We start from the raw sequence: 22,397 nt of genomic DNA on the forward strand, positions 1-22,397 counted from the left end.
CAGGTTGGGGTGGCATGCAAAGGTATGCATTTAATGCAGTCACAACTTCCACAGCTAGCATTGCCAGACATCTGCAATAAATATCTAGCAATTTAAGTGTTCTCTTGGGTGATTATACTAGGGTAAAGTGCATTACCGAAGCACCCAGAAGGAATCCAGGCGATGAAATGCATACGATGATTCCGCTACGACCACAAAACAGACGTCCATGATATTTGTAGCATGCTCGGCTGTTTGAAGTGGTGCCTGTAAATGTTTTACGACTCGCGTGTCTGTTGCACTCAGGAAGCGTGAGTTAAGACAAGTCATGCCTTTCAACAAATCACCTGCAACAGTCAGGCATGGAAATGATTGATGTCTTAAACGATGTGTTCAATTCCGTCGTTCTTTCTTTTTCGATTTGTGAGTGGAGGTAAAATTATACCCGAGATGGAAACGAATCTGAAAGTCTATTCACCAAAACTGACTAAACTTAGAAGGGTTAATTCCCTCTAAAAAAAAAAAAAAAAAAAGAAAGAAACTCGAGTAAAACCAAACAAACTCACGCTTTAAGAGTAAGGCAAGCTCATAAGAATGAAATAATGTCTTGAACACTGAACATGGCGGCATTTTTGTGTCAGATCTGCACACCTGGTTATTTATATTTTTCAAAAATGTCGCCCTGTTTCACAGCTTCCATTGCATGACTCCTAGCTTTAACTACTAGAAGAAACTCTTTAACCGTTGGTGTGAGATCATTTGGAGAACTTAGCAGTAAAATTGCACACCTCGACAAGTCCGGTTCATCTTTAAGAGCAATTTCCAAACAACTGACGAGCATATGTACGGAGTGAAAAGGCTTATAATGAGAAGTGTCCCATGTGTGAAGCATGGGGACGGCAGCATCATGCTGGGGTGGGTGGTTTTGATGGCATCATGAGGAAGGATGATGAGCATTGTCTAGAAATCCTGAATCGATTCCTCACGACATCAGTAAGAAAGCTAATAATTTGTTGCAAATGAGTCTTCTGAGCCTAAGCAAACATCCACGGTTGTATGAAAATGGCTTAAAGCCAGTTTTAAAAAATGAAAGTATTGAGTGGCCATCACAAAGCCCTGACCTGAACTGAAAAAGGCTGTCGGAGCAAAGAGGACGACAATCCTGACTGAGTTTCGCCAGTTCTGTCAGCAGGAATGATCAAAAATCTGGCAAAGTATCGTGAGAAGTTTGTGGAAGGCTGATCCAAGTGTTTGAGTTCCCCAAGTTCAAGCAGTCACCCAATACTAGTCTATTGACCCACTGGAAATCTAACACAGTCAATAAATCTGTCTCTGTGCTATTATTTGGAGATGGAATATGTGGAAATTGAATCTGAATGCCTTTAGTCTTGGTATGTAAACGTTTGACCTTTTCCTTAAACTTTCCACTGAACAGGAGTCGAATCCGTGTGTGCCATGCACCTCTACGCGTAATCCCTTGTCAGAAACCAGGTTCATGTTTACTGCTCCCTACGAAGTGAGCTTTTTAAGGTTTTATTTATTTATTTAGTTGTTTATTTGTTTATTTATTTAATTATTTATTTTTTGACGCGGTTTATGTACTCACCTCGGTGTGCGCGAGCGTCACAAATCCGAGGAACAATATTCCCACTGGTGTCGCGCGCATCGGAGCGGCTCGGGACGTGTCTCCTGTTGCGCGTGACGCCGCTCCAGGGTGAACGCGCTCTCCGTTTGTCCTCAAGCAAACCAGATCAGCTCAGATGAAGCATGTAGACCTGCCACAATGCGCAGAGATGTCCGGAATATATCTCTCGCGCGTTCGCGTTACGCGTTGCTTACTCAAGCGCTCGCGTCGCGCGTATTCCCAAAAAGAAATATAGCCAAGAGTGGAATTAAGGGATTGTGGGAATGAACATTAATACTTCTCCACGGGTTCTTCTGGAGAAAACTGCTTGCCTAGATACTTGAAGGGGTAGCATGGGTTGTGTTTGTGTGGGCAGCGACTAGTCTGGACAGGTTGTGACTTCTTGTGCGTCACGTATCCTGGTTTATGGGCGACTCTTTCTAGACTCACTTCTAGGCGACAGGTCCACGTTTTGGGCGCGTGCTTTCGCCTCTCAATGTGTGTTAAATTCAGGGGTAATGTGAAATCCGCGTGGTGCACAGAATCGCGAATCGGGTAAGGCGTTTTATTATTATTATTATTATTATTATTATTATTATTATTATTATTATTATTATTCGTTTTATCATCTGTGGTGTGATTATGGAATGCGTCAAGAGCCTTAAGTGCATTGTGCACATGATCAAAAAGTAATATTGATCAATTTGCTGTCTCTCCATGTAACTATTAGTCTGTTTTTTAATACCTCGGATTAAATATAAAGAATATGGAGAAGAATTTATGTATTTATTTATTTATTCATCTTATGGCAATATAATTACGCAGGTTGATTACAGCTGTTTGACTCGTATTGCCTACAGCAGGCCTCCCCACACCACCACACAGCACCTCATTATATGAACTGGTCTATAATCAAGTGGATTATTTTCCTGTATAATATAAGATTAGCTGCAGTATATAAACCGAAGTGCTGCGTTCAGAGCGCGCGCTTTGCGCATTTGGAGCAGCTGGTGAGAAATCTGCTTTACACGCCTTCCTCTTAAAGAAAGGCGTGAAAAACAAACAAATCGGCTTACAAGACGTTTTTACTGGAACCCTGCTGAAAAACAAACAAACAAACAAACAAACAAACAAACGACTTGGTCTGAGTAAGTACCAGTTGCCAAAATACATTCTCATCTGGTCAGACTTTCCCAGATAGATCATCTTTCCCAGATGGTGAGCTAATTTTTTCCCCCCAGTTTGTGTATTACTTAACTTAATTGATCAATACATGTTTTAAATTGTCAAATTGTGTATTTTAAAAAAACAACAACAACCCAACAACAAATTGTCTATGATGTTGACTGTATCTTTAATACCAGTGACTTCTCATCTGGCATGGTGGGAAGATGGTATACCAGTTTGTCCAGCTGATAGCTGGATCCTTCAGCAGGAATATATACACCTAATTATATAACAGTTAGTTCTGGTCCACTAATGATTTTTCGGTGGCTGTGGTTCAGGTGGAAGAGCCACCTTGTCCACTAATCGTATGGTTGCTGGTTCGGTTCCCGGCCCACATAACTCCACATACCGAAGTGTCCTTGGGCAAGACACTGAACCCCAAGTTGCTCCCGATGGCAAGCTAGCACCTTGCATGGCAGCTCTGCTACCATTGGTGTATGAGTGTACGTGTGAATGGGTGAATGAGAACCAGTGTAAAGTGCTTTGGAACCGCTAAGGTTAAAGATCTTACCATTACCGCTAATCTGATTGGTTGAGCAGCATTCCAGGAGTGCCTCCATTTCCTATAACCATACCGTGACCTCACTCTGCTCGTCTCTGTTCACCACGTAGATTTCCACTTCCTAGTTCAAAACCGTTACTACATCATCGTCGGACATGGCAAATGATAGCTTTCAGGAAATGTAAATTTTGGCTTATATTAAATACGTTATTGTGGAGCAATACAGAACATAAACAGAGCATCTGGTCACATTGTGTTACTTGATATTTATGAATGATTACTGTACCTACGTGCGGTGAAACACAGCCATGCTGATGTTCACTATAACCTCACTCTCGCTTGTGCGATATTGTTTAATTATAATAATTTCCCGTGTGGAGCATCTGAAAAGAATTGTGATGACATGCTGTCTAGGGAGAGTTAGAATCTCAATCTCAAAAATAAATAAATAAATAAATAAATAAATAAATAAATGATATATATATAAACTGTATCTACTGTATATCTAATATTATTATTATTATTAGCCATATCTGTTACTAAATGGTTACTATCTTTTGTCGGTCAGTCCATTCAAGCTCAAAGACCCCACCGTGATTTCTCCATCTGTGAATACTCTATTGATTCTACACTACCTTTGCCATCAGGAGTATCGCTCATAAGGAATTTGGCTCCACTGGTCCTAGGCTCACAGAGACTGTGGGCACATCTCGAACCAGAGCGCGCCTTGAGTGGCGGGTGAGATGACACGCCCCCACCGGATTGCCTCGCTCAGCCTCCCACTCTGGTAAGACTTCACGTTCATGTCCACGATGAAGTTTCGAAGCAGGGGTAATTCCACTAACGTTTGCATAAGTCCAGGTACATAAAATCCGGATAAAAGCGGTGAGCATGACTGAATGGTGAAGGGAAAGTTCTCTTTTAATGATTAACTATCACTTCACTGTCAAAAACGGTACCAATTTCAAGTAATCCTACTCAAGGCCACGCCTACAAAACATCTGACCATTTGATCCCGCCCTCTCCAGCAGTTATTACTTATGATTGGTCATACATTGATCGATTCTGCTACAGTAAACTTTCTAATACTCTGTTTGGTCTGGTGTCACATGACCCCTAATCTAACTATTCCTATAGAGGTTTACCAACACTTTCATATACGGCGGACGACTACACATAACGATTCTCTAGTTTTTTATGTCCTACTGATGCACCATAGAGCTGGTAAGATGTAACTCCTAGATTACATACCAATATGTGATGTTTATTGTTAGTCAGATTGGGTTCTTCCTTAGCGTCCAATTATTTCTCTTTTATTTTCAGTATTGTCTTTAGGTTCTTTTTTTTCTCTTCAGTTCTGTATTTGAGTGATTCCGACTATTTTCTTTCAGGTGGCTTTTACTGACACGTGTGTACAGACAGGAAGCTCAAGGGGTAAGTCGTTTACTTTTAAAGGAAAGCTCCAAGCAGTTATTGTTGAGTTTAAAAGGAATGATCTCAAACATACACAAAACGTGGCCGGGTTTTGCTTTTAATGCCTAAAAACAAAAAGAGCGAAAGCTTCTTTTCTCGCTCACCATTTTCCAGCAACATTCAGCGTCACGTTAATGGAAAAGGCAATCGGTTTTCTGAGTATTCAATCCAGGTACACGACGAATTATGACGGAGGCTCGGCTCGGCCGGTTTGCGATCTAAGAGATGACGAGCGCGATGGTGGTATTAGCGTGACAGTCTATGCGTTGGAAGCTGATCTATTTGAACAGTGTGTACAGATGAGGTGGCGAAAGAGCCGGACAGACTGAAGGACGCTCTCTGGAGGTAGAGATGAAGCGAGGGCTAATTTGCTCTAGTAGTCAAACGGCATTGTGGGTAACGTAGGAACCCAAAGCGAAACTACAAAAGAGATTGTTGACGCCATTGACGGTGTAACCACATGTTAATTATTGAGATTATTATGCAAGTCATTCTTGGATTTCCCTGTTGCTCCACCTTACAGCTCAGTATTGGCTCCTTGAAGTGCAGTCTAGAGTGATCTCACCTCATCACACCGCATCTCACGTATTATAACTTTACAGAAGCAGGGGCGTTTAATGCTGGTTGTATTTACAACGAAATGACTTCTCTGGTAAGCTGATAAGGTGTTTCAAGATTAAAGTGTTTTATTGCTTTCTGATTTAAAAAAGAAAAAAGAAAATAGCAAGCAGATTCCATCAGATACTGAAATGTAGGCCTCCTTGAGCGATTCAGTAGCATGGAACTTCCTTTGAACTTCAATGGCACATGATTCACGAGGGTTATGAGGACAGAAACGATCAAAAGATGATCTGCCTGTGGGAAAAGCTTTTTGAGGAGCGTACCGGGGCGTATTTGGAGGAAAGAGCCTCGGGAGGTCTGAAATCTGCAGTATTAAGGTCATCGTTTGGGCATTGTTGTCATTTTTTAAAAAATATATATGTTTGCATGTGTGTGTGTGTGTGTGTGTGTATGCAAGAACCCGAATATCTTGATGGAGCTGTGCAAGTCTGGCTGATAGAGGTGCCACAGCTGGATACAGAACATTGGTTGTGAGGGAAGATAAGCAGATAGCTGGCATTCAGACATGTCTTCTATCAGTATAAACAATATGGCAGAATGGCAGTGAGGGATGAGGTAAGAGCGCTCCGAGAAAGAAAAAAAGAAGGCATTTAAGACATGTTGAATTAGAGAACGACTTGTCTTGCAGTACATTCCTAGGCAATGCATCTTAGTGTGACTGCATATGTGTGTGTGTGCGTGTGGTATGTGTCAGGTGCTGAACCAAAATCACTGGGTGTCAGAATACAGATGCTGTCAGCACACACACATACACACACACACACACACACACACACACACACACACACGCACCCTGTATAGTTAGTAATATATATATATATATATATATATATATATATATATATATATATATATATATATATATAAATATATATCTCTGAGAATTCAGATGTTGAATTCTCACATCTGATTGGTCAGAAGGTGTTGATTGGTTTTATATAATATATTACATTACATCACATTAATATAAACAGCAGCTCTGACAGTAGTGCCTGTTTATATTAATGTGCTTGTTCAAATACGTTTTTTCGCTTCTATAGTAACCACTCACTTACACATCGTCTAAGACTCGCCATGAACAGATTGAAAATCATGCTGTTTTTAAAAAAAATAAATTTAGCTTTTCATTTAATAAAGAAAAAGGTATACCCGTCGATGTGGTGAAGTTTTCTCGTAGGAGACGTTTATTTAACATTTATACTGTAGTATGGAAGTGCCAGTGCTTTGTAACTGTCATGACAGGACAGAGAAGGTCCTGGTTTTGCATTTTCTGCATTTTTAACATCTTGCTGACTCAAAGAGAGAGAGAGAGAGAGAGAGAGAGAGAGAGAGAGAGAGAGAGAGAGAGAGAGAGAGAGAGAGACACAAACAGAGACAGAGAGAGAGAGTGTTTATACCTGCTATAATATAAGTGATTAACATAAGTGATGCCCCACAACAGTAACAACTGGAGCGAAAATTAGAACCTTTGAAATATTTGAATGAATTTCAGAGGTTTTTTTAGTATTTGTTTGTGCCCCTTTTGCGTTAACGACAGCGTGCACTCGAGCTGGCGCGGACTCCGGAAGTTTGTGTAAAACCTTATGATCCATTTTGGACCAAATCCGTCCGAGTCTCGCCTGAGCACGTGCTTCATTAGAAGGGATTAAGCATGAGGAAAAATCTGACCGTATCGCTGTACAAAGCACTTAACAGCATGCTCAATATCACACGTTTGCTTACATTTAAATAGGGAGCTGGTAATAGTGTAGCACGTTGAATATTAAATATTCAAGACATTGAGCATTTACTTTCTTTTTATTTATTTATTTATTTATTTAATATTTCGAAAAGTCTAGAACCTTCTATTTATTTCCAAATTTACATGAAAAAGAAAAAAAAAAATCACATATTTTCAATGTGGTCTCAGACGTTTGGACCGCCTTGTATATCTGAAGAAGAATCTGTATAATAACTGCAGAGTACATTAGTAAGAATACTGGATCTAGTAAAACTTAAGCTACTGTAAGTGCACAAGAAACAAAACATTTCATAAAAACATTCTAGCTCCCACGATACAAACACACCAGCAGCGTAATGTAAACCAGTCTGACCCCTGACCAGGCAGTTACTAAGGATGAATGAACGAATGCGAATGCATCGTTCAGTTGAATGAACGTGGTTGCTTTGATGTAAACGATTCAAAACAGGACGAAAATTAGAGATGATGAAAAAGCATACAGTCTTGAACGTAAGATCGAATATCAATCAGCTGTATGGAATATTGGTGAAGAGGAAAAGAAAAGAAAAGAAAGAAACTAATGGAGGAGTAAGCAGTTTGCCAGGATCTGATGACGGCAGCGTTGTCAAACAAACAAACAAACAAAAAAGAAATGGTCTCCAGGGTGTTCGGAAGAATTCTAGAGAAGGAATACAGAAGGACATGACGCGAACCTCTCATGAGCACTGAGAACAGGAACAAGAGCCAGACTGGAATTTGCAGAAGTACAAAGATGAGCCAAAAGATGTCTGGAGCAAGGCTTTATAGACAGATGAGGTAAAGATAAATCTTTATCAGTGATGCGAAGGGAAGCATGTGAAGAAAGCGAAGGGACTAAGCACACCGTTTCATTTGTGAAGCATGGTGGAGGTGGTGTCATGGCTTGGGCGCACAGGTCTCTGCCCTTCACTTATATTGTTTAGGGTTTAAAGACAAATACTAACTTTAAACAACTGCATTTTGCTTTCAAGTTATTTGTCCTACTTATACTCAGAATTAAATAAGGATAGAACCGAATACGGTACTCAGACACGATGAGTAGGCATTCTAATGTCAATTAGGACTATTATGGTTTTGTTTTTTTTTGCTTGTTTTGTTTTGTTTGTTTTTTTTTAGAAAGCTTGCCAGCGTCCATTTGAGTCTAGACCCTGTAGGAAACAAGAACAAAATGTTTCTAACATGAAGCCTGCAGGGAAACAACGTGAACGTTCATTCAACGTGAACGTGCGGCTGTCTTTACTAACTGGCTGGTCAGAGTCATGGTGGTTTAAATTAGGCCACTGGTTTATAGGTAGAAAGGACAAAACAAACAAACAAACAAACAAACAAACAAACCAAAAAAATCACGGCGTTTTTATTCTTTACTTCATGTGGAGCTTCAAAGGTCCAGGGTTGCCAGGTTTCAGCCAAATTTACACCCAAGCAATATCTCAGAAAAAGAAAACACAATAAGGCTCGAAAGTAGCCTGAAAAGTTCGGCCATTGGAGAAAGGATTTGCATTTTTGATCTTTTTTCTGTTTGTCACGTCAACAGTGGTGCGCACACATTCGTGATTTATTTTAATAAATAAACATTAACTTGTACGGTCATCGCACAGGTTTTTTTTTTCCAATCATTCTAAAATGATCGATCTCTATCGTTATCACCTGGAAAATCATACGGCCATTATAATATATATAAAGGACCCCATTTTGACTAGCATCATCTCTTTGGAAATAACAATCCCAAAAACTCAAATAAATCTGATTATAATATTATTAAATGGCTATTGTTGTCAACTATAAACCCCAGTTCCCTGATTTGGGAATGACGGTTGTTGTTTTGAACAGCCACGTTAGATAGAAGTTAGAAAGTTCACCAGAAAGTTCCACAGAGCATCTGCTTGAGGAGTTGAACGTGATGATCTGTAAATTTGTTGTCTATTTGTTGTTAGGATTTCTGAATGGAAAAACCAGCAGACCATATTTTTGCTTCTTGTACATACCAAGGAAATAAGGAATAAGGAATTAATTATAACCTTTGCTTCACAATAAAAAAAATAGTTTGCACCGTCAAATAGACGTTCTGTGTAAAACAAATTGTAAACGTACCCGTTAAGTCCATTTTGGTTCCAGGACAAATTGTGGGAAAATTGAAGGGTGTGAATACTTACGCAAGGACTTGTATTTCATAATTACGTACGAGCGTACGTGTGCGCATATACGTGCGTATGCCGTGTCTGCTGGTCTGTAGTTATGTCTATTCTGTATCTTGTTCGTTTTGCTCTCTGACATGAGCATAAAGGTGAAGCAGGGGAATGGGGGAAAGAGAGAGAGATGAACAGATGAAGATGATGATTAGAATGGGAGGGAGGTGAAGTCAAGGCAAAGGGGAGCGAAGAAACTGACCAGCGTTTCTAATGCATGACCTCCTTTAGGCAACGGTGCATAAAGTAGTGTACAATTTTTTCAATGCAGATTGGGGGTTTTTCATCATCATCATCATCATCATCATCATCATCAGCCAAGTCTTAGCCATAAAAGCCTGAGTGCTGTATTACAAGCAAAAGGTGCTTTTATTGATCTTTTATAATATTAGTTAAGGCTTGTGCACACTTACGCAACCAGGTTACTGTAAGCTTTTTCTTTTCCCTTTTTTCTTCCGTTTTCACTTGAATCGATTTTGGTTGCTGTATCACACTGAAGGCGCATCACATCAACCTGCGCCTTTAACAGGGGTGTGTAGACATTTATATCCGCTGTGTCACGGCAAACCGGCAACTCCATTTCCCAGAATGCCCCACGAACTACAAACATGGCCGACAACCACAACTCCCAATGGAACACACAGACACAGCACGTTCTCCTGAGGACTAATCACACACATACCTGTTCCCGATCACACCACACGACACTACTTAAGAGACTCTCACATACACATATACATATACAGCCACTGTGATGTATTGCACTCAGGTTATTTGTCTGTCTCGGTTACCAAGCCTTTACCTTGTGACAGTGCTCAGGTTTTTTTTTTTTTTTTGTTATTTATTCCCTCGTTTTTGATTCTCTGCCTTGCCTAGTTTGGATTGTTTGCATGATCGGTTCACCCTTTTGATTTCTGCCTAACCCTGTGGATTTGTCTTCTCATTACCTAACCTGCCTTACCTGCTTCTGTCTCAGCCTCAGCCTCCATTATGTGACACATTGTACATGCACGATATCGTTATATTTGTGTTAAATATTGGGTTCTCACACATTTCCAAGCCGGGGACTCTTAACTATAAAATTAATTCCACCGACCCATTCTAATATTCAAATTATTATGCTTAATATTGAAATAACATTTGGACTATTTATTGGCGGTGTAGAGAGCTAAAGAGAACCGATTAGATCCAAGTTGACATTACTTATACGCTGAGTTTTGTGTTCTTGAGGTTTGGATTGAATAGGTTTCATTCGAGTACCTAGCCAAACAGGCTAATAACTAAAAGCGCTAAATAATAAATCTAATAACTGTATGGGTTATGCACTGTAGCAAAAAAAAAAACAAAAAAAAAAACCCAAAACACTTATTATATTTTTTTAAATCACAGACTCTGTAGCGATCCATCACATACCACCCTTGGGTGATACTTATAGAGGAACGATTTACAAGAAAAGCTGTCGGTTAATGATTGCATTGGAAGTATATTTGATGGAAGAAAAAAAACCTGCAAAAGAATAAACGCATGCCCTCATTTTGGAGCCTCCGCGAAGAATTGAGGAATTCACTGGCAGTCCATAAGCCTTTTCAGACATCACTGCGACTTGCATGCAAGACAGATGTAATGGTAGATGTCTGAAAATCTCTTACAGCATCTAGGACATGCAGATGGTTTTAAAGAGAACAGGCAGATGCAGAGCTGCCAGCAGGAGCATGTCTACAGCTAACACACACAGGCAGAACAGCCTGTACAAGGCAGTGGTTCTCAAAGTGGGGGTCTGTGAAGCGGTTTATGAGCCAGTCCGATGTAAGGATAGCAGATGTATGCTCGGTCAGCTTATCCTTTACACCATGGGCACGTTTTCTTTACAGGTAAGCTCAGTGAATTAACCGAAGCATTAGCGTTCTTTTTATTTAATTGACGACTCGATATAGCAGTTAGATAGATTTCATGACCTTCATTCGATTAGACCTTGATCTCGGAAGTTCATGTTAACTCTGGAATCGGAAACAAACTCCAATTCCCAAAACGGCTGCCGTGGAATATACTTCCTGACTCGCATGCTAATTCGCATGTTCATATGCTCTCGTGGTTACTGATCATGCACACTTGAACTCAATCAAACTCACACAGTATATAAACAGACACCGAACTCAAGCTCACCGCGAAGTATTGCGCAGTGTTTCTTCCCCGAGTGTCTAATCTACTAGTTTTAATTATGTAGAGTGAGCGTGATCGATTCATGTAATATTACAGAGATCCAATGATGTTCTAAACTCCCGCGAGGATGTTAGAAGAAGTGAGTTTAGTACTATATAAATCCTTTGCGACACGATTGCACACGATTATGGGTAACATCGCTGCTTCACAACTCCAAGGACTTCAGGGATCGGTCCTAAGATCGGCCAAGTGTGCAGCGTTCAGTTTTATTCCAGGGCTTTGAGAATACATCAGGCCAAGTTGGTATAAATATATACATACACACACATAATTAAAACATAATTAAAAATTAAAATTAGCGAGCAAAATAATGTTAAGCCGTACATGAATCTGAAATAATGAAAAACCAGGAGAAATTGGAGGATTTAAAATATATGTATGTATGTGTGTATATACTATATATATATATATATATATATATATATATATATATATATATATATATATAGTATATACACACATACATCCTATATATATATAGGATGTATGTGTGTATATGTATATATATATATATATATATATATATATATATATATATATATATATATATATAGCATTCCAAAGCCAGAAACGAATGAAGATATAAATATAAACAGATTAGACAATATTTTATCATTTTATTTGAGTGTTTTTCCCTTTTATTCATTTTTTTTTTGTTCAGAAACCTTTTCAAAATCCAAAATGAATCCACCTTAAGACATTTGTTGACGGCAAACGCTATGTAAATGATCAAAATGACGTCTTTTTATTATCTTTGAAAGACAGTAGGAGGGGCTTAACGCGGTAGAAACGCTTCCAGTACTCTGGCGGAGTTCTGCAGCAAGATACGTTTACTTCAAATACATCAGTGGATTTTGTAGTATTGTTCGACTGCGATAGAAATCGAACTAGAAACGGTAACTGAACGTACGATAGTTAGTCATTAATTCGTTTATCCCAACAAACTATATCCATGACCGTTGTTTAGGTACAGACATGAACACTGACGTGGTCTGGCTCTGGAAGGACAGTTAATCCATAGACTGTAGGTTTTGTAGGAAACGCCTCGGCTCTCCTTTCAGTTCTGTGATTCTAGGCGTTAAAGGCGATTGATAAAAAGGAAAATAAAGAGAATGAAGGATGTGTTGATTAAGGGAAGCCCGTGCTTCGGGTACACATCACATATGGCTGAGGGAGCCAAGCGTGCCTGTGTGCTAATCAGACGTTCATCTGAAACCCTCATAGTGTCGCTGCAAATGCTCAAACCATTAGATCTCGTGTAAAAGCTATCCCTTTGAAATAGCTGCCAAATTACATCATGGTAAACGGGTTTCTCACACGGTTTGCAGGTTCTGTACACACACACAAAAACATTTATGTCATTTCTAAAATTTACCATGACTCCCATGATAAAAGTGAGGTGCGTTCTGTGTGTGTGCGTGTGAGTTGCTGCTTGATGCACCTTTTGAAAACGATTCACTGTAGAAACCTCAGCTTGAATTTGTTTCTTGATGGAATGAAGTACGGTCCAGAAACCGTGTCATTGTATTATGGAACATGTAAGGGATAAAACACTGGATGATGTGTGAACAGCAGAAGACAACATCAGATTCCAGTGCTTTCAACCAAGAACAGGAATCCGAGTCTACACTGGGCACTGGCTCACGTAAAATAGGTGTGGTTTTCTGGAAGACTGGCATCTGATTACATAGTTTATCTCATGTGGCCCTTCCACATGCCCGTCTACTTTTTTAAAGACAAAACAACCCCCTTTATCTTCATTCGCCTCTCCCCCTCCCTTCTTTTTTGTTCGGCTGAAGTTCTCTCCACGTCTTTGTTTTTTTTTTTCTTCTTTTCCCTCAATCTCTCTCTTCCCCCATGTTCTCTCTCAGTCCACCGCCCTTTTTTTTTTCATGTTGATGTTTCTTTGTCTCACCTTGATGCATGCTCGCTGGTCAGATGACCTCTTGTGTAATGTCTAGTTTCGCTTTAAGGAAAGGCGGTAGAGTGGCAAGCTCTTCCGTAATAAGTGGAGATCGATGTGCGTACATATTCAGTTCATTTGCGAATCATCGCTTGCTAGAATTTAGGGACATTGTGTAGGTAAGTAAGTGAATAAACAATTCAGTTCGATTTGTGTATACTGATTTTAACAGTAGACGTTGTCACAAAGAAGCTTTGCAGATGTCGATGCAGAGTTATATCCATAATGAGCAGGCCAGGGGGACAGTGGAACTAAATCTTCCTGACTTGAGGAAGAAACCTTTAGAGGAACCCACCCTCAAGTAGAAGAGTCAAGTCGAACAGTACCGAGTGTGTTTGGTATGAGCATGTTGTGAATATTGTGAGTCCTGGGTTGAGCACAAGATGGTACTTGGGTACAGTATTGGGTAAGAAACAAGGATCAGGAAGTTCGGTATAATCTGCAGAAAAAAAATCAAGCAGAAGTAAAGCATTAAATAGAATCACGTGGGTCCAGAACGAGAGAGCGAGAACTGATTGCTTGGTATGTTCTTATCCTACAGTGGTTTAAAATGTGTGTACATTGTGATCAGAGTGCACGCTGGGACTCCCACAGGTCTAACTATGATGATAGAAAGCAATACGGGCTTGAGGGCACCCTTGGACATCTGAATTCCACCACTCCAGCATCAACAAACCAAGAAAGAGGGGTGGAAGCATCAAAACATCTCGGTTTACCATGATGCTCTATCACCAGATCTTCTGTTCCTGACAAAACAAGTCGATTTAAAAAAAAATAATAGGCTTAAAGATTAATACTGTGTCCGATTCCTGAACACTAACTGGATAGCCAGCTGTTCCACAGCTGGAAGTCTGCTTCCTGCAATAGTCGTCATGTTTCTAGGTACTAATAAATAGTCTGCACCTCTTGATTGAAACAACTCAGTTACAGTTGGGCAAGACATTTCGTGCTTTATAGGCCATTCGTGATTACTTTTTAATCGGTGGAAGCCGATGTAGCGTGGATAACATACGAGGCGACTTTTCCGGTTCTTGTAAGGACTAGAGGTACAGTAAGAAAAGCTTTATTACAGTATGGCTTTTCACTTTGACTCTGCTGAAACGTACAGCGGTGCGTCTTCAGCACAGCAGCGAAAGCTTTTGAGGAATTGTACTTGCTTGTCTGTAGGCAGTCAGACATCCCTGTGACTGATAACATTCAATCAGATAAGATCTGAACCATTCCCTTAACTCCAAAACAAAATGTAGTCTGTCTAGAAGACTTATAGTGATCTGTGGTATCCAAAGTGAGATAAAGCAAATAGACACAACCGTGATCCAAGGCCAGGAGTTGGTCATTTACGACTTTACCCAGTTCAGTCTCAGCACTGTTCTGAGCCCTAAAGGATGACGGAAAGATTTCCTGGACGTGTTCTCCCATGTGCACTTATAAGCTTAGCTGTTATCTATTCTAGGCTCTTGGAGAGCAAGACGAGGTTTGATATTGGCCTATAGCTTGACAGCGGACAAGGGTCATGTATTGCTCTTGTTCCTGGTTAACTTTGCTACTGTATTAAATAAGAATCTAGGATTGTTTTTGTTGTCCACTCTTAGGGTAGAGAGATACGTATGCTGATTTACATTCTAACTTTCGGGTGTTTTAAAGTGCGAGTGTGATCATTATATCATTACCAGGGTGCTAGCTTAGTACCCTTTATCTTTTAAATGGGGCAACGTTATCTAGTGTGAAGCAAAAACACTAACTCTATTCAATCACTCGAGCAAGTGTCAGAGGTTCAACCTTGTCAATCAAGGAGAGATTTTCAACAAACCCGAACCCAGCAGGCGACGTGATCGTACGCTTGACGCATCCACAAGGTGAAATGAATATACTGTATTAACCTGTGAAAGCTTTCTATATCCATGCTAAACGTCAGCGTTATATCAAGGGTGTGTCCGCTGTAACGACTGGGTCAAGTTACATACTGGTGGAGTCTGAAGTAGACAGATGGTGTTGTGGATTATCAGAATGAATATTAAAGTCTCCAACAGTTAATAACTTTTCTAATGATGCACCTAGGTCCAAGAGGAGCGCTCCTGTTCCGATAATAATTATCGGAAAAGACTTCTTTTTGTGGTTGTATTCGTTACGTTATTAAAAAGTACTTCAGCTGAGTAAATTCATCTTGAGATTTCTGTGTAGCGCCTACAGTATTGTAATGAATAACGGCATGCAGTGCTACATTCCCTGCCAATCGGATGATGTGGGCGATATACGGTAGCCATATCGATTCGAAGTTGCGTACGCATGCCGATTTATGTTTCTGTTTTTAAAAGTACAGTAAATTCCAGTTTCATTTATAATAAGCACTTTAAATGTAAGGGATTTTATAGTCCTGGTTTCAGTTCAAAGGTTCTTGCTGTGCATTCGGTATCAGCTGATTTTATGTTACATAGCTTACTAGAACAAATAGATTACGAGGATTTGTGCTTTTCTGTACGAGCTGTGCTACTTGCTAAGTAGGTTGAATGCTCTACCAATTTAATGGGTGTTAATTTGACTGTAATGTATGTTTATGTTGCCTCAAGCAGTGTGTGTAACCAGTTTCCAGTAACCGTGCATGATTAAGTTCCAATCAGTCGTTTTTCAAGTATTGACTTTAGGGGTTGATTGATAAAATCATTGTTTTAAGTTATTTAAAGTAAATCTAGAGTTTATAGAGAGAGAGAGGGAGGGAGAGGGAGAGAGAAAGGGAGAGAGAGTGAGTGAGAGAGCGAGAGAGAGGGAGAGAGAGAGAGGGAGCGAGAGAGGGGGAGAGAGAGAGAGAGGGTGGGAGAGGGAGAGGGAGGGTGGGAAAGAGAGAGAGAGGGAGAGAGAGCGAGAGAGAGAGCGAGAGAGAGGGAGAGCGGGAAAGAGAGAGAGAGGGAGGGAGAGAGAGAGAGAGAGAGAGAGAGGGAAAGAGAGGGAGAGAACGGGAGAGGGAGAGGGAGGGAGGGAGAGAGAGAGGGGGAGAGAGAGGGAGAGAGACAGCAAGAGAGAGGGGGAGAGAGAGAGAGAGAGAAAGAGAGGGAGAGAGAGAGGGGGAGAGAGAGAGCGGGAGAGAGAGAGAGGGAGAGAGAGGGGGAGAGAGAGGGGGGGGGAGAGGGAGAGAGAGAGAGAGAGAGGGAGGGAGAGGGAGGGAGAGCGGGAGAGAGAGAGAGAGGGAGAGAGAGAGAGAGGGAGAGAGAGAGAGAGAAAGGGAGAGAGAGGGAGAGAGAGAGGGGAAAGAGAGGGAGGGAGAGAGAGAGAGAGAGAGAGCTGGAGAGAGAGAGAGAGAGAGAGAGAAGGAGAGAGAGAGTATGAAAAAGTGAATTGTGTGATTGTGTGTTTGCCCTCAGGTTGAGATCTCCCAGGACTGTGGCCAGCGCAACACCAGCTTGTGCCCCTGTATTCCAATAAAAGGTTCCAGGGTAAGAAAATGATTTCATTAACAAATCACATCTCATTATCTCACATCATCCTATAAAGGAAAATAAATGAATACTTATTTAATATGGTGATTTTAACCTCATTAAACCAAAATGTCCCCGTAAGGTCAAAAATGTCAGATAATCTTATCCTTGTGGTCCATTTGGTCCTCACCAGGATATAAACACACAACAGGAACACTGAACGGCATGGAGATCAGCCCCCTCGCTGCCACATCCTGCCACAGTGACCCAGTTCAGGGTTGGTGGACGTGCTCGTACCTGTTGTATCCTGCAGGTGTGCAACTAAACGTCCATTAAACCATTAGCAAAATTCCCTCAAGCCTGTTACATATTAGCAGACTGCTGTTTCATGCAGGCGAGACGAGGGAAAAACGATTACATCTCTTTTATTAACAAATGCGAACAGTCATCATTCCTTAACAAATTCATAGTGTGTGTGAAAATTCTGTTTATTTGAAGCACAAACAAGATTTCACATTTGATTTGACAGTACATACTATGCGTATCGCAGCTTGTGCCACATTCACGCCATAATTTACACTATTCTTTATTATGGTTTTGTAACCATTTACATTTAATGTCGTGGAACATTCACAAGCCAAGTTAGTTCCTCTTATCACTTTACATTATACCTGCTCGAAATAGTAGCTCCTCCCCAGCCTCTTTTTCTTTCTCTCTTGAAGTCAATAAGACAAAAAAGAATTTTAGGCTTGTCATAAATTGACGATAAGGCAAGGGTTACAGGCAACATGTTTGTGTGTTTGTGCACTAGTGTGTGTGTGTGTGTGTGGGTGTGTGTGGGTGTGGGTGGGTGTCACTGCAGAAGGGCATGTAGCTTAAATGATAGGCTTTAAGCTAAGAGTGACATATTTACAATGACCTTGTTGAAGAGCTGTGGGTCAGATATAATGCAGGACATTCCTGAGAGAGAGAGAGAGAGAGAGAGAGAGAGAGAGAGAGAGAGAGAGAGAGAGAGAGAGCGAAACGTAAAAACTGGCACATCTCAGTTTACTCTGAATAAATTATATTATGCTTTACATTTATTAAATTACCATGGCCAAAGGTAGTAGAACCCTGACCAATCACACCGTGTGCGCTTTATGAACATCCCGTTATAGATTTAGTGCTACTTTGTAATTATAATGTGCTCCACTCTTCCGAGAAGGCTTTCCACTAGATTTTTGGGTGTGGCTGTGGGGGTTTGTGGTGGTCATTCCGCTACAAGAGCGTTAGTGAGGTTGAGATGGTGAGGAGGCTCCAGTTCCAGTTCATCGCACATGTGATGAGTCAGTAGGGTTGAGGTCAGGGCTCTGTGCAGGACACTCGAGAACTTCCACCTTCTTCCAACCTTCACACACCACGTCTTCATGGAGCTCACACTTTGTCGAGCTGGGACAGGTTTGGGCCTCTTAGTTCTTAAGGGAATTGTAAGGCTGCAGCGTGCAGTGATGTTCTATACAATTGAGTGATTCAGACTTTTTATGGCAACAGTTTGGGCAGGTGTCCACATATTTTCAGCCATACAGTATAGTGTGGGTACTGCTAAAATCCCTGCCTTACGATACAGTTTTACTGCGAGATATGTGTTTTTAAAAAGTTAAAACATACAAAATAGCAATGTAGAGGTGCAGTGCCAGTTGGGTAGCAGGCATGTGATGGACAGTCATAGATGGACTAGATCTTTGCAGTGGAAACTGGCTTTGTGTGGAAAAGTTGTCCTGGAAAAGTCTTTGACAAGGTTCTAGAGAGGAGAGAGGAACAAATGAGGTTCCATCCAGGCAATTCACAACTTTCTTTATTTTTGATCTTCTCTCATACTGCTCTGCTTTGTCAAAGGTTTTTTCTGATCTGGCTGCTGCAAGGACATCCTGCTACACAGGAAAGCTGGAAGAATCTGCACCTGATCCACACAACCTCCATTACATCTTTTTTCTTTTAACTCTACACTCCCTGTCCTTCTTCACCCTCCTCCCTGAGCAGCCTTTGACACCTGGATTGCTTCTTACCTGGATATACAGTATCAGCTGACATTATCGGGGCTGCATATCTGCTCCATGCAGAGTCTGCACTGGTGTCCCACAAGGCTCACTGCTGGGCCTTTTTATGTTCTCTCTCTAGTCCCACACTCTCAGTGAGGTCATATCCTCTCATGGCGTTTCATACCACTGCTATGCTACTGACACTCAATCTTTCCTGGATTAGACATTCATGTTTTTGCATGGACCTCAGCATGGTCAAGGATGGCAGTGCATCAGCTAAAAATAAATCCCAGCAAGACTGGGCTGCTGTATATCCTTGTTGACGCATCTCGATGTCAAGGACTCGTGATCTCTCTGGGCATTTCTCAGATCACATCATGTGGCAATCCCATGAAACCTTGAGGTAGGTGGACAACCACTTGCCTGACACTGCCATGCAAGTGTCTCCTATATACCATGAGGAGGATCCTGCCAATTCTATCCGTTCAAGTGCTTGATGAAGTCAGCTGCAAGACTTGTTTTCATTCTCTGCAAGTTCTCTCACATCACCCCATTGCCGCGTGCCTTCTACTGACTTCCTGTAAAGGCCCGCATTAGATTTAAAACACTGATACTTGTCTACAAAGCGAAAAACAGGTAGCCCTCACCTACCTGATGGTACTTATTACACTCTTACTATACACTCTCTTCAAGTCTCAAGCATGACTTGACTGGAACCGCTATCCCTGAAGGTACAAGGAAGACATGTCTTAAGACTCTACACCGTCCTGGCTCCCAGGAGGTAGAATGACTTTCTCCTCACTATCCAGACAGCTCAGCCTCTTGCTGTCTTCAAATGAAGACTACAGTCTTTCCTCTTCACCAAGTACATAAAAAAGTGTTTTCTTTTCTTCCTGTACTAACCTCCTAAAAAGGTTTTTTCAGTTGATGGTATTCTTGACCCACACTTGGTGAACTAGCACATGGAAATATTTTTGATAGAGACTGCAAAGTATGTCTGTAAGTCACTCTTTATAAGGTGGTCTGCTGAATTATGTCAATGTAAATGTATTGTAATCTAGTCTGCGTGTATTTTTATGGGTTCCGGATGGTACTGAAGGAGTATGTGGTATCTGGGTTGCAACTCAGTCTCTCTATGAGTGAAAGCACTTAAGTTGGATGTCAGACTCTGTCAAAGCTATGCCATGTCTCAACTCCGGCATATGGTCTTCATGGACATGATATCAAGACACAGCCGGGGTTAGAAAGATGTCCGGTATGAGGGCCTCGAGGTAACAGATGATGAGGTTATTACCTTTGCACTAATCTAAAGTGGATTTCCAACACACAGTTTGCTACTTAGTGTGAAGTGGCTGGGATTAAAACCCACACCTCCACGTTCGAGACCATGGTTCTCTCCTGGAAAAGCCAAGAGTTGGATGCTCCCTGTAGGTGAGAAGAAAGAACTTGACCCTGGAGGAGGAGTTTAAGCACCTTGAGATGTTCTTCATGAGAAACGGTTAGCAGCAGCAGTTGCTGTACCAGTTCATGGTAGTGAAGAAGGGCTCAGTTGTCAGACGAAGCTGTGGATAGTGACGGATACAGCAGATCCAGTATGAGGTTCCTGCAGAGGGTTTCTGGGCTAACATTCCATGGTAAGGGGAGATCTCAGCAATGCATGAGCGTCTCAGACGGCTGGTCTGCTCTTGATAGAAATGTATCCCACTGGATGTAGAGTTTACTTTGGGAATTACTTTCTGAGGATTCTCAAGTAGGACCAGCAATCTTTGGCGCAGGACTGGCGCAGTCTGGGCTGACCTTCTCAGCCTGTTGCCACTGCAAACCCCACCAGGAAATGTAAAATTAATGAATCTCTAAACTCAACGTGCAACGATTTGTGCAAATGCACGTCGTGATATGTCTGCCACGTCTGGAATATCTCTGAACGGGACGTCTCATTTTGCATTGCTAATACCCGTAATATCACGTTTTCCATTTCTGAAGCGAGCTGAGCGTAAGGGTTAAGGTAAAGATAAAGGTGACTAGAGATACATCTATGAACGCTTTCCATGGCTTTGCTTTCTCAGACATTCTTCAGCAGATGATCTCACTACTTTTTTCGTGGGAGGCCGAGTCGACATCGGTTTCATTAAAAAGAGCAAGAACAAAAAACACAAACATCGCGCAGGCTGACGTTTCAGCGAGCAGGGGGTTCAACACGATGGAAGGGCATCTGCATTCTCCAGCCGGTTCCTACTCCACCCACGCATTTAGTCCATAATATGAGCCCAGGTTTTCATCTACGGAAGCTCGTTATTCTCGGAACAATGTACAGTTTTAACATGTTGTCGAGTACTTTAGGCAAGGATGCACAGGAGGACCAGACAAAGTGCAGTGCTCTTTGTTTTCCTTTTTGTTTTTTCTTTTTTTTAAAGTGAAAAGCAATGAAATGATATGAATGAACGATAGATGGGAAACCTAAAGAGATGCTCAAGTACACAACAATGCAAACAACACATTCAGAAATGAAAGATCAACTTATATGGATTTACAATCAAGGTAAATTCAGAATCAGTAGTCCTCCATACAGACTGGTGTGTGTGTGTGTGTGTGTGTGTGTGTGTGTGTGTGTGTGTGTGTGTGTGTGTGTGTGTGACCGTATGTGCGGGAATCCACCAATGATTTGCTGATTTTCACACTGTAGTGCTCTCTTTGAAAGACTGTGAACACACTCCACACAAACGGATCAATTTCTGTCACAACCATTAAGAGTACGCTCTGTCTAACAGCTCAACTCTCTCAACCCCCGCCCCCCACTCTCTCTGTCCCCCCGATACACTCATATAAACAAAATAGTGTTGAATGAGATTATAAACTCATGAATTGGTTAAAATATCAGTATATGCACACTACGTGAGGAAACTCATTATGATTTCAAACTCTTTATATTAAAATCACTTATCGCTAAGAAAGATTATACTACTGAACTGAAAAGACGGAACCCAAAGACGCTGGCTTGAATTTCCTTGTAGATAACTCCACTCTGGAAAGTCTAAAACATCGTCTGAGGACACCTGGTCACACACCTGGTATTTAGAACTAATCCATCTTTCCACACTTTCTCTTCAGAAACGTATACATTGCATATCATTGGTTAATTATCCTCACCGCGTTCAGGGCGTTCACATTTTTCAAGAGGAGGAGGGTGGCTGTTTATCGCTGCTATAACGGGAACTAGCTTGTCTTGTGGACGTCCTGTGACATGGTGGCTTGGCGGTTAAGGCTCTGGGTTACTGATCAGAAGGTGGGGGATTCAAGCCCCAGTACTACCGAGCTGCCACTGTTCGGCCCTTGAGCAAGGCCCTTAATCCTCTCTGCTCCAGGGGCACCATATCATGGCTGACCCTGCGCTCTGACACCAACTTCCTGACAGGCT

At 41.3% G+C, this 22,397-nt stretch overlaps 2 protein-coding genes across 3 annotated transcripts in view; one reads left to right on the forward strand and one right to left on the reverse strand.

Annotated features, from left to right (window-relative positions):
- The window catches only part of col4a3 (collagen, type IV, alpha 3), a 43,800-nt gene extending 41,862 nt beyond the window's left edge, over positions 1-1,938 (reverse strand). The window contains exon 1 of the mRNA XM_017490515.3: positions 1,586-1,938. Coding sequence (XP_017346004.1) covers positions 1,586-1,645 — 60 coding nt within the window. The 5' untranslated portion in view covers positions 1,646-1,938. The remainder of the gene's footprint in view (positions 1-1,585) is intronic.
- A 68-nt stretch (positions 1,939-2,006) lies between these two features.
- Positions 2,007-22,397, forward strand: part of col4a4 (collagen, type IV, alpha 4) — a 54,965-nt gene continuing 34,574 nt past the window's right edge. Inside the window, exons 1-4 of one of the 2 annotated variants that reach the window (XM_017490514.3) lie at positions 2,007-2,158; positions 3,901-4,119; positions 4,724-4,766; positions 16,911-16,982. In XM_017490514.3, the coding sequence (XP_017346003.1) occupies positions 4,076-4,119; positions 4,724-4,766; positions 16,911-16,982 (159 nt within the window). In that variant the 5' untranslated portion in view covers positions 2,007-2,158; positions 3,901-4,075. The remainder of the gene's footprint in view (positions 2,159-3,900; positions 4,120-4,723; positions 4,767-16,910; positions 16,983-22,397) is intronic. The other variant, XM_017490513.3, reaches the window with a different exon arrangement.

The sequence above is a fragment of the Ictalurus punctatus genome, chromosome 17 (genome assembly GCF_001660625.3).
Source record: "Ictalurus punctatus breed USDA103 chromosome 17, Coco_2.0, whole genome shotgun sequence".
Lineage (NCBI taxonomy): Eukaryota > Metazoa > Chordata > Actinopteri > Siluriformes > Ictaluridae > Ictalurus > Ictalurus punctatus.